At 42.1% G+C, this 13495-nt stretch overlaps 1 protein-coding gene across 4 annotated transcripts in view; it reads right to left on the bottom strand.

The window, feature by feature from the left end:
* Positions 1–13495, bottom strand: part of LOC130368042 (peptidyl-prolyl cis-trans isomerase-like) — a 42491-nt gene that overhangs the window by 19288 nt on the left and 9708 nt on the right. The window contains exon 1 of one of the 4 annotated variants that reach the window (XM_056571249.1): positions 6510–6572. The exons of the other annotated variants lie outside the window; for them this stretch is intronic. Coding sequence (XP_056427224.1) covers positions 6510–6512 — 3 coding nt within the window. The 5' untranslated portion in view covers positions 6513–6572. Of the gene's footprint in view, positions 1–6509; positions 6573–13495 lie in introns of those variants that run through there. 4 annotated transcript variants of the gene reach the window in all.

Raw genomic sequence — 13495 nt, 5'->3', positions numbered from 1 at the left:
TTCAGATGATTGGGCGGACATACATTAGGGTGGATGAACGGAAATAAAGGAGTGTTTAGAAAACAAAGAGGGGATCTGATTACAGGACTGTCCTAGCAATCAAAAATGACCCTCCATACAGAAGGCCCGATCATGAGGTTGGAGATCTTTTTGGATAATGAGCATTCACGAGTTTTCAGTGATGTCACAAACAGAGTCTATATAACTTGTTCCAAGCTCCGATGCCGCTACCTCTTGATAAAGCTACTTACATAGCGAAACATGTTGAGAGGGGCAGAGTAGGAAGCTTTTACAATACAGGGCTGAGCCCTTACTTACACTGAGTATGAGCGGCAGACACACTCAGGTACCGATCAATAACAGCAACACATTGAGGATAGTGACTCCCTCATATACAGGGAGCACAAATATATAGAAGGGCATAATACACTGATGCTTTTAAATAGTGTGTAGAAAAACCAAATAAAGCTCATGGGAAGTTTTTAAATAGCGTATATGGGAAGAAAGGGTATTTTGGATTACCCCAAGAGGAATCTATAGGTTAAAAGTGTTTCGGCAATGACCCATGAAAGTGGTACTCCAGTTTATTTTTTTATATTTGGGCAGATTTGTTTAGACCAGGCCGTCTGATAATGCGCCAAAGTTATCAGGATTTATATTTATCACAGTGGCTCAAGTTGTTGTCTAATTTATACCATCCATTGGTTTGCTTACTTTTTGTCAATTTTTTTATTTGGTTACAAAGTGTCACATTTCCAGCCATGCCCCATTTGCTCTAAGCTAAACCCCTTATCAAGTAAGAGTCAAAAAGTGTCGAAAACACAAGATAAGTGTAACACAAGGGGGCTATGCTTATCCATTACCTGAGCACCTTTAAAATTTATTATTCAACTGCATATTAGTCTCTTGTGGAAGCAATAGGGATTATCCAGAATTGATGAGCTATTTTATTGATATTTTAATTATTTAGTGGCTTCATACATAATAAACTTAAAGGGGTATTCCATAATTTTTTTTATTTTTTTTTTATTTGACTATGCTACAGGGGCTGTAAAGTTAGTGTAGTTCATAATATAGTGTCTGTACCTGTGTGTGACGGTTTTCTCACAATTCTTATGTGATTTTCACCCCAATATTTATTTTTAACAGAATACAAAATGACTGTTGTCTCAGATTTTTCCCAGGTTGCAATGCGGCTGAGACCTGACTCGCTAGTCAGCTGATGACAGGGAGCCTGTCTGCTTCAATGGGTGGAGGGATCGCTTGGTGGGAGAGAGAGCAATCTGCAACTAATGCAACAGCTGTAGGCACCCTGATTGAAAACCACAGGTGTTTTGAATCGATGCAGCTCATTTATGTTTCAATGGGTGGGGTGGCTGATGTGTAGGAGGGAGGAAAATGAAATTATGGGATTTGTAGGCAAAAAGGAAACACAAACAGGAAATACCAGTTCACAAAAAGCTAGCTGCAGTATTATGGTAATCTCACAACATAGCCATTTAGCCCAAAGACAAGCACAGACCCTTCCCAAGCATGTCCAGAGCCCTGGTTGTCCTCAGTGTACAGAGCACTGCTTGTCCTCAGTGACGGCACCTAATGTGGGGGACTATACTGCACCTAATGTGGGGAACTATACTGCACCTAATATGGGGAACTATACTGCACCTAATGTGGGGGAACTATACTGCACCTAATGTGGGGGAACTATACTGCACCTAATGTGGGGGAACTATACTGCACCTAATGTGGGGAACTATACTGCACCTAATGTGGGGGAACTATACTGCACCTAATGTGGGGGAACTATACTGCACCTAATGTGGGGAAGCTTTACTGCACCTAATGTGGGAGGAACTATACTGCACCTAATGTGGGGGGGAACTATACTGCACCTAATGTGGGGGGAAACTATACTGCACCTAATGTGGGGGGGAACTATACTGCACCTAATGTGGGGGGAACTATACTGCACCTAATGTGGGGAAACTAATATGCTTTAAAATGCATGATTTTACCTTTTATGAACAAGAAAATGACGACGTGCTGGTATAATGACGCAACACTCTGGGGCTGGTATGTCATTTTTTCCAGGGCTGGTTTTCACACCCAGTCCGGCCCTGGTTATAGTCAGTGACCACATTCTGCTGGTGACTTGGGAAGAGCTGCAGTGAAGTATGTGGTTGTTGTGCGGCCTTGCAAGCTTCTTATTGGACTAAGGGGTCATCATTGGGTTATTGCATATAATGCAATTCCCCATTATAGTGTTTAATATGCTCCACTTTAATCTGACCCTGCGCACATGAAGGGTCTTGTTGTCTCCCTGGTGGTGATGACATATTCCGGGTGTCTCTTTTTTTTTTGTCTTAGTCAGACGCTCGCACATCTTGCAGTCCTGCGTTCTGCTCCCACACAGTGATGTCATATCTCCTCCCACCGACAGCTTTCGTGCTATGGCAGCAGCATCCCTGGGGCGACTGCTTAAATCCTGCAGTAAACTAAAGAGGCAGCAACCAGCTCACTGCAGAGATATTTCACACTGTCATTTATTTATTTCATTATTTCCTAGGATCTCGGTATATTCTGCAGCCCCCTTGGAGATACATTCCCTCTCACCGGTCCCTGCTGTGCCGCCATCACCCTTCCCACCAAGACCCCCCATAGGAAACCATAGGAAGCCAACTGACCTATCAGTATGTCTTTGAACTATAGGTGGAAACCGGAGAAACTCAGATTAAAGCTGCACAAACAGAGACGTATAGAAAAACGTATGCCGCCTAGCTACACGCAGCTGTAGGGAGTAGCTAGGATTTAACCCCTAATCGGCTAGCCCGCTAATCCTAGGATTGTAATGAGGCATGCTGAAGGCAGTAAGAGTTTAAAGCGGCTCCAATGCGGCTGGTTGAGGATTAGTCAGATTTGGGACGTACTTCTTTTGTCCCTGTTTTTTTATTAATCAGTTGACATCTGCTCCTATACGATTACGTGATATTGAGCAGAAAACACCAACAATAGGCTGCCGGTCCTCTTCTTGAAGCCTTCTAAAAAAAAATTATACATAATGGTAATACTTAAAGGGGTACTCCAGTGGAAAACAATTGTTTTCAGATCAATTGGTGCCAGAAAGTTAAACAGATTTGTAAATGACTTCTATTTAAAAATCGTAATCCTTCCAGTACTTATCAGCTGCTGTATACTCCAGAGGAAATTGTGTAGTTCTTTCCAGTCTGACCACAGTGCTCTCTGCTGCCACCTCTGCCCATGTCAGTTACTGTCTGAAGCAGGAGAGGTTTGCTATGGGGATTTTCTCCTGCTCTGGACAGTTCCTGACGTGGACAGAGGTGTCAGCAGAGAGCACTGTGGTCAGACTGGAAAGGACCACACAACTTCCTTTGGAGCATAGAGCAGATGATAAGTACTGGAAGGATTAAGATTTTTTAATAGAAGTTATTTACAAATCTGTTTAACTTTCTGGCACCAGTTGATTTTAAAAATAAAATTGTTTTCCACCGGAGTACCCCTGGGATCGTCTATAAATTGTGTCAGTCGAGACGAAGAAGTGTTCCTAATTCATTCTTTAAAGGGGTTATCAAGGAAAAAACTTTTTATATATATATATATATATATATATATATATATATATATATATATATCAACTGGCTCCAGAAAGTTAAACAGATTTGTAAATGACTTCTATTAAAAAAAAACGTAATCCTTTCAGTACTTATGAGCTTCTGAAGTAAAGGTTGTTCTTTTCTATCTAAGTGCTCTCTGATGACACCTGTCTCAGGAAACGCTCAGTTTAGAAGAGGTTTGCTATGAGGATTTGCTTCTAAACTGGGCAGTTCCCGAGAAACGTGTCATCAGAGAGCACTTAGACAGAAAAGAACAACCTTCACTTCAGAAGCTCATAAGTACTGAAAGGATTAAGATTTTTTAATAGAAGTCATTTACAAATCTGTTTAACTTTCTGGAGCCAGTTGATATATATAAAAAAAAAGTTTTTTCCTGGATAACCCCTTTAACCCCTTAAGGACGCAGGACGTAAATGTACGTCCTGGTGAGGTGGTACTTAACGCACCAGGACGTACATTTACGTCCTAAGCATAACCGCGGGCATCGGAGCGATGCCCGTGTCATGCGCGGCTGATCCCGGCTGCTAATCGCAGCCAGGGACCCGCCGGCAATGGCCGACGCCCGCGATCTCGCGGGCGTCCGTCATTAACCCCTCAGGTGCCGGGATCAATACAGATCCCGGCATCTGCGGGAGTTCGCGATTAAAATGAACGATCGGATCGCCCGCAGCGCTGCTGCGGGGATGCGATCATTCATAACGCCGCACGGAGGTCCCCTCACCTTCCTCCGTGCGGCTCCCGGCGTCTCCTGCTCTGGTCTGTGATCGAGCAGACCAGAGCAGGAGATGACCGATAATACTGATCTGTTCTATGTCCTATACATAGAACAGATCAGTATTAGCAATCATGGTATTGCTATGAATAGTCCCCTATGGGGACTATTCAAGTGTAAAAAAAAATGTAAAAAAATGTAAAAGTAAAAGTAAAAAAAAAGTGAAAAATCCCCTCCCCCAATAAAAAAGTAAAACGTCCGTTTTTTCCTATTTTACCCCCAAAAAGCGTAAAAAACATTTTTTATAGACATATTTGGTATCGCCGCGTGCGTAAATGTCCGAACTATTAAAATAAAATGTTAATGATCCCGTACGGTGAACGGCGTGAACGAAAAAAATTTTAAAAAGTCCAAAATTCCTACTTTTTTAATACATTTTATTAAAAAAAAAATTATAAAAAATTTATTAAAAGTTTTTTATATACAAATGTGGTATCAAAAAAAAGTACAGATCATGGCGCATAAAATGAGCCCCCATACCGCCGCTTATACTGAAAAATAAAAAAGTTATAGGTCATCAAAATAAAGGGATTATAAACGTACTAATTTGGTTAAAAAGTTTGTGATTTTTTTTAAGCGCAACAATAATATAAAAGTATATAATAATGGGTATCATTTTAATCGTATTGACCCTCAGAATAAAGAACACATGTCATTTTTACCATAAATTGTACGGCGTGAAAACAAAACCTTCCAAAATTAGCAAAATTGCGTTTTTCGTTTTAATTTCCCCACAAAAATAGTGTTTTTTGGTTGCGCCATACATTTTATGATATAATGAGTGATGTCATTACAAAGGACAACTGGTCACGCAAAAAATAAGCCCTCATACTAGTCTGTGGATGAAAATATAAAAGAGTTATGATTTTTAGAAGGCGAGGAGGAAAAAATGAAAACGTAAAAATTAAATTGTCTGAGTCCTTAAGGCCAAAATGGGCTGAGTCCTTAAGGGGTTAAATTGACATATACCCTGTACCCTATGCATTTCATGTAGCCACATATGTGACACAATCCTGTTGCGTCACGAGACAACACATGCCAGTGTTTCCCAACCAGTGTGCCTCCAGCTGTTGCAAAACTTGCTAAACTACAATTCTCAGCATGCCCGGACAGCCAAAGGCTGTCCGGGCATGCTGGGAGTTGTAGTTTTGCAACAGCTGGAGGCACACTGGTTGGAAAACAGTGACCTATACAGATCCCATCCAGTCGCTATTCTGCACCCACTTGCATTGTCTACAAATGCATAGAAGACACATTTAGATTAAAGGGTACCTCTCATCAAAAAAACTTTTGATATATTGTAGATTAATGTATGCAGAATAACTTTACAATTGCATGTTATTAAAAAATATGCTTCTTTCTATTTAATTTTCCACTTTGAAGAAATGACCACTAGGGGTCTCCCTACCAGTCCTGGCAGCAAGCATTTCAGACTCATGCTGGAGTCCTAAACACTACGAGCTGCCAGTCTGCTTTGTTCACAAAGGAGAACACTCAGAGCTGCCAGCCTGCTTTGTTCACAGCCTGTTTGGCTGTGAACAAAGCAGGCCGGCAGCTCAGAGTGTTTAGGACTCCAGCATGAGTCAGAAATGCTTGCTGACAGGACTGATCAGGAAAAATACAATAGAAAGAAGCATATTTTTCATTAACATGCTATTGGAAAGTTATTCAACATTCATTAATCTAAAATATATCAAAAAGTGTATTTGATGAGAGGTACCCTTTAAAAAGAGAGAGGGGTCGGATTCCTGTCCCCAGGAGCTTACAATTTATTAGCACCGTGTATATGACAGCAGAGGTGGAGGTATGCTGCAGCTCACACTGACATGCCTTTGATCCCTGAAAAGAATGTATTTCCATTATTTCAAGGCTTAACCCTCCGTGGGGATATCCCCGAGAAAGGTTAGCTGAGCCGAAAGGATGGAATTTATTTGTCTTCTGAAGCGTTATAGGAATTAGAGCACTGGCATTGTCTACATTACACATATGGCTCTGTAATAAGTCCTGCCGCTATGGATCACTGTCCCAGACACGGCAACTATTATTAGATAATGCCTCTATTGGCCTAGAACCTTGCCTAATTTCCTTTTTTTATATTTGGGTACCATGTGGTCTGGAGTCCCGTCGTCTACATGTGGAGTGAATACAATCCTATACTGCCATAGCGTGTTGAGGTACAGACATATTGGCTTTGTATATAAGACCTGTGGAGCTGTGAATGCTGAAATGACATCACAGTCATGGTTTATGAAGTCACATGTCCAGAACCGTTATAATTGGTCCATAAAGTACAGGTTCTCTATCAGGTAAGTTGATGCTACTAACTATAAAATATAAAAGTCCACCACTAAAATACAGTGATCCCTCAACTTACAATGGCCTCAACATACAATAGTTTCAACATACAATGGTCTTTTCTGGACCATTGTAACTTGAAACCAGACTCAACATACAATGTACAGACAGTGCAGATCTGCAAAATATGTCAATGGCTGGAAGAACTGGCCAATCAGAATGGGCATTCACTGGTAAAACCCCTGTATTACTGAAGTGTATGCACTGACTGGCTGTCTGGTAGCGCCCCCTACAGTACAGGGAGGTATTACATGTTCTGTACTCCTTACCTGTATTACTGAAGTGCATGCACTGATTTCCTGTCTGGTAGCGCCCCCTACAGTACTGGGAGGTATTACATGTTCTGTACACTTTACCTGTACCAGGGTTAGCTGCTCCTTCGGAAACCAGGTGAGGGTGGCTCCATTTTACTTTTTTAGGACATTGCGTGTCCTGTACAGGACCTTTCCTTTACTTAGACCAGCGTTTCCCAACCAGGGTGCCTTCAGCTGTTGCAAAACTACAACTCCCAGCATGCCCGGACAGCCAAAGGCTGTCCGGGCATGCTGGGAGTTGTAGTTTTGCAACAGCTGGAGGCACCCTGGTTGGGAAACACTGACATAGACAGTGATTTACAGCTCCCAGCAGATCTTTCTTACTTTTATATGTAAGGATTTGCTTTATCTATATTAATTATCTACTTCTTTTTCTTTTTCCTATTTCTGGCTGACATTTTGGTGGCTTCAGAACCAATTACCAGGTTTCCATAGAGTTCTGGTCTCAACATACAATGGTATCAAGATACAATGGCCGTCCCAGAACCAATTAATATTGTAACTTGAGGGACCACTGTATATCTGCCATTGCCAATTTTGTCTCCTTATGGTATGTTCCCACCTGGCGTATTTTGCTGCGTATTTGCTGCTGCGTATTTTCTAACCCATTGACTTCAATGGGGAAAAAAATACGCAGCAGCAAATACGCAGCAAAATACGCCAGGTGGGAATGCACCCTTATGGTGTATTCACACGTACAGTATCTTGCGCATATTTGATGCACACGATTTGAAGCTGCAGATTTCAATGTAAACTAATTGACTGAACGCAGCTTCAAATCCTGCGCATCAAATATGTGCAGGATACTGTACGTGTGAAAACATCCTTAGGGTAGGATCAAACGTGCCATATTTTGCTGTTGCGGATTTTTCTTACCCATTGAAGTGAGAGTAGCAAAATACGCAGCTGATTTTGCTACCCATTGGCAACAATGGGTAGAAAAATACGCCGCAGCAAATATGCAGCAATATAAGGCACGTGTGACCCTATCCTTAATTAAAGGGGTTCCTGGCATGCTGGAAAGAATATAGATGACTTGCAAATCAAATACAGTGGTCCCTCAAGTTAAAATATTAATTGGTTCCGGGACGACCATTGTATGTTGAAACCATTGTTTGTTGAGACCTGAACTCAATGGAAACCTGGTAATTGGTTCTAAAGGCACCAAAATGTCATCCGAAAAAGTGAGAATTAAAGAAAAATAAGTAGATAACTAATATAGATAAAGCAAATCCTTACATATAAAAGTAAGAAAGATCTGCTGGGAGCTGTAAATCCCTGTCTGTGTTAGTGTTTCCCAAGCATGGAGCCTCCAGCTGTTGCAAAACTACAACTCCCAGCATGCCCGGACAGCCAAAGGCTGTCCGGGCATGCTGGGAGTTGTAGTTTTGCAACAGCTGGGGGCACCCTGCTTGGGAAACACTGGTCTATGAAGAGGACAGGAGATTCTTCGGAGGCCTGTACCGTACACGCAATGTCCTAAAAAAGTAACATGGAGTCGCCCTCACCTGGTGTCCAGAGGAGCAGGTAACCCTGGTACAGGTAAAGTGTACAGAACATGTAATACCTCCCTGTACTGTAGGGGGCGCTACCAGACACCAGTCAGTGCATACCCTTCAGTAATACAGGGGTTTAACCAGGGAATGCCCATTCTGATTGGTCAGTTCTTCCGGCCATTGACACGTTTTACAGATCTGGACTGTCTGTAGCATTGTATGTAGAGTATAGTTTCAACTTACAATGGTCCAGAAAAGACCATTGTATGTTGAAACTATTGTATATTGAGGCCATTGTAAGTTGAGGGATTACTGTATATGCAAAAAGAGAAACCATTTAATGGTCCATGTACTCTATCTTCTGTATTGGGTGCCAAACAACCTTCACTTTGTGTGTACACCTCAAAAGATCAACATTTTTGCCAGTAGAGAAGGGACAGTCAGGAGTCCCTAACCTTTGCTGATGCGTATGGTGTCCTAATGGAGCTGACACATATCCCGGTAGTGAGCTGAACAAAGAAGTGTGGGATGGAATTTTTATTACTGTGTTGTATGCTGGTCTGGTATGCGATTACAGTTTTGGCCAATATTGGACACAGATTAGGGTGGGCAGCTACAGTGTCATCTGAGCCTAATAGTGAGATTTCCCCCATGGTATGTCATCTGTTACATTAGACATAGATTATAGTGGACTAAATGGTGCTGTGGAATGAGCAATGACGTGTGGTGAACTCAGTTACCTCAGTAGACCCAGTAATAGACCTTACTGGTTCTGCTGGCACATGGTAACATCCGAAATGTACCCAGGACCAGAATGTCTCCAGGCCATACTTAAATGCTCTTTCAGTACCTACCGTTGGCTGTCTGTCTATATGTTCATAGTGATATAGTTTTATGCATTGATAGGGTCGGTGCAGACATTATTCACGCCCGACTTTGACGTCTACACCGGGAAAAGCATCTGGTGTGTAAGGAAGACCATGTCCTCATTACATTTTCCCCGTATGTTCAGGCTATACATCAGCAGCCTGTCAAAAAAAGTTGCCAATGTATACCATGGTATATTGACAGTGGGACTATTAAAGAAGAGCTCTGACAAAAATTAACTTATCCCCTATTTACAGGATTGGGGATAAGTAGCTGATCGTGGGGGGGGGGGCGACCTCTGGAGCCCCCCTGTGATCCCCGGGACGGGACCCTGGCACTCTCAGTGAGGAGCGCATGTTGTCCGAGTCGTATGCCCGAGTGCTGTACTTGGGTCACTTTGGCACCCCCAGAGAGATGGGGTCGGATCCCCCACAATCAGCTGCTTATCTCTTATCCTGTGGATAGGGGTTAAGTTAATCTTTGCCAGAGATCTCCTTTAAAGGGGTTATCCAGTCATTTAAAAACTAAAATCATTTCTTAAAAGACCTCTCCCTCTCTGTCTCCAGGTTGGGTGTGGTTCTTCAGCTAAGTTCCATTGAAGAGAATGGAGCCAAGTTGTTAATACCACACCCAAAGTGGAGACAGACCGGGAGACGTCTTTGAAAGAAATTAAGCCTGCTTTTTGAATCCTTGATAACCCCTTTAAGTTTAATAGACTATAATGGTCAACTAGTAAGTCATTATCCATTATTCATATGTTATTTTGCAGGACTGAACAGCATAGTCAGCTGCACCCTGCAAAGTGAATGTATATGTTTAGAAACTGAACCTATGTATCAATAATGGTGTGGCAAAGTGTTATTTTATGTATGGTTTTTTTTTTTTTGCATCAAATGGAACGCAGTTGCGCCAAAATTATCAATTGTTGCATGCAAGTTTGTAATTTCGCCAAAAATGCAGCCCTACAAAAGGCGCAGACTCCTGCCCCAGAATTCCAGGCAGAACTTTCTGACTGTGAGGCAGTTAAATTTGACCTTGGGACTTTGTCTGGTTTACAGAGGTAAAGCCCGCACAGCCAGGGCCTTTTTTGTTGTTTTTGAATTGTGCATTAGGGGGGATATTCATCCAGACCTCTGCCTTAGATAAGTGTTTCCCCTAGCAACCAATCAGGTTGCTTCTTTTATTGTTCAGGGTCCTTTTTCCACTTCTTGTTTGGGCGTTGTTTAAATGTTCTACATTCTATTGTTGTAGCTATTTTCTCGGTCATTTTATTTTTGGTGTGGACTAGCGCCTTAATGAAGGTATTTGCACCAAAATTTGCGCCAAATTGAAAAGTTACAATTAACAAATTCCAAACCAATGCATGATTTTAAGTGAAATCACGACTAACACCGTCAATTCAGTGATAATGTTCTAAACCATTTGGCGCAACTGTTTGTTACAAAGAGTAACATATGAACTAAATAGCAACAAAACACAGTATAAAAAATAAAATAAAATAAAAAACTGTGTAAAAGCCTTCATACATACCCTTCATAGTGACTAGTTGACTACATTCAGTGTATAAAACTTAGTGGAACCACTGTCAGTACAATGTGGTATATGTCAGTAACCTTTTCTGACAAATTGCCAACATACAGCCTGAGCATACAGGGAAAAAATTGTGAGAACATAACCTTAAATGGGCACTCAATGGTGCGGAGAGGTGTGCACCCCTCGCTGGTGTGGATCGCAGTTCAGCGCTGCAGGGTGGCTGCTTGTTACAGATGCACAGAAGGCAGCAGAGGTAAAACCAAATGGGTTTTATTGGGTAAAATACACATACAGAGACAACACGTTTCGCAAGGCTCCCCTTGCTTCGTCAGCTCTCGCGACCTGACGAAGCAAGGGGAGCCTTGCAAAACGCGTTGTCTCTGTATGTGTATTTTACTCAATAAAACCTGTTTGGTTTTACCTCTGCTGCCTTCTGTGCATCTGTGACAAGCAGCCACCCTGCAGCACTGAACTGCGATCCACACCAGCGAGGGGTGCACACCTCTCCGCACCATTGATTCCCCAGACCGCCATCCTCGATGACCGGGACCAGGACGCAAGGCCGCCACAAGCTTCTACTTTGAGTATATATACTCATATATGCACATAACAGTGTTGTACCTGCAGCATAACACTGAAAGGTGAGTGTGCACCCTCACCGTGTATCTGCTAACTCAGATCAGCCATTCCTGCATTATTCTGACAACCATTGAAAACTGTTCCACTTAGAGAGCGCCTCTCTTTTTTCTGTTCCCTTTCTATACATGTATTCCTTAAATGGGCACTGTCACTTTAAAAAAGATATATCAAAAGTTTTGATCAGTTGGGGTCAGACTGAGTCTATCTATAATCTGGTTTAAAATATAGTGAGTGGGGCATTGTACAACAATATAAAACAGTATACCAACCAACAGAACACTGTTTTGGCTTCCATTGGGTGAATAGAGCCCTAAAGGGCTCCATTCACCCAATGGAAACTAAACAGTGTTCTTTTGGCCTCCATGAGGCTGATGTATTTCAGTATACTGTTTTATATTGTTGTCCACAGCTCCACACACTATATTTTAAACCAGATTATAGATAGACTCAGTAGAGAGACTTGCACTCAGTATAAAGACTACATTGTGCTTATAATCAGAACCAAACAAGCTGCCTCTATGAGCCTTTCCTCCCTTTACTGCTTATGCATTCCACATGGGATGCTTTCACAATGAGTCGTAGCACAGGGGGATGGACAATCCGGCTCTGGACAGCTGCTTCATGAGTTAACATGGGCCAAGAAGCTATCCCTGTTATCCCCTGTCACTTATGATGGGATCACCCAACGTCTTTCCTATGTAAACAGTAAAGCTCTATTGGTACTGCAGCCAGACTCCACGAGATCCGGGGACAGTGTCCATTGGTGATCTGTCTTATTTGTGATATTGGATAGCAGGTGAAGGCAAATGTGTATGTATCATTAGCATCCTAGTGTAGACCATGTGGCTAGAGGTGAGGGAATCGATTTGTTGGGAATTGATTGATTCTATTCTGTAAAATCCTAAACTTTTCAGGTTATATTCCATACTGAACTATACTACTTATACTACTATTACGACTACTAGTCCTACAGAGCCCCACATCTCCAGCCTTGTCCATCATGTTCCCTACTGTACTACTACTACTACTACTACTACTACTACTAGTCCTACACAGCCGCACATCTCCTGCCTTGTCCATCATATTCCATACTGTACTACTACTACTAGTTCTACACAGCCACACATCTCCAGCCTTGTCCATTAAGTTCCATACTGTACTACTACTACTACTACTACTCCTACACAGCCACACATCTCCTGCCTTGTCCATCATATTCCATACTGTACTACTACTACTACTACTAGTCCTACACAGCCACACATCTCCAGCCTTGTCCATTAAGTTCCATACTGTACTACTATTACTACTACTACTACTACTACTACTACTTCTACTACTAGTCCTACACAGCCACACATCTCCAGCCTTGTCCATTAAGTTCCATACTGTACTACTACTACTACTACTACTAATCCTACACAGCCGCACATCTCCTGCCTTGTCCATCATATTCCATACTGTACTACTACTACTACTACTACTACTACTAGTCCTACACAGCCACACATCTCCAGCCTTGTCCATTAAGTTCCATACTGTACTACTATTACTACTACTACTACTACTACTACTACTACTACTAGTCCTACACAGCCACACATCTCCAGTCTTGTCCATTAAGTTCCATACTGTACTACTACTACTACTACTACTACTCCTCCTACACAGCCACACATCTCCTGCCTTGTCCATCATGTTCCATACTGTACTACTACTACTACTACTAGTCCTACACAGCCACACATCTGCTGCCTTGTCCATCATGTTCCATACTGTACTACTACTACTACTACTACTACTAGTCCTACACAGCCCCACATCTCCAGCCTTGTCCATCATGTTCCATACTGTATACCGTACTACTACTACTACTACTACTAGTTC

The sequence above is a fragment of the Hyla sarda genome, chromosome 4 (genome assembly GCF_029499605.1).
Source record: "Hyla sarda isolate aHylSar1 chromosome 4, aHylSar1.hap1, whole genome shotgun sequence".
NCBI classification, from domain to species: domain Eukaryota; kingdom Metazoa; phylum Chordata; class Amphibia; order Anura; family Hylidae; genus Hyla; species Hyla sarda.
The sequence above is the reverse complement of the archived record's forward strand: the minus strand, read 5'-3'. Positions and strand labels throughout refer to the sequence as shown.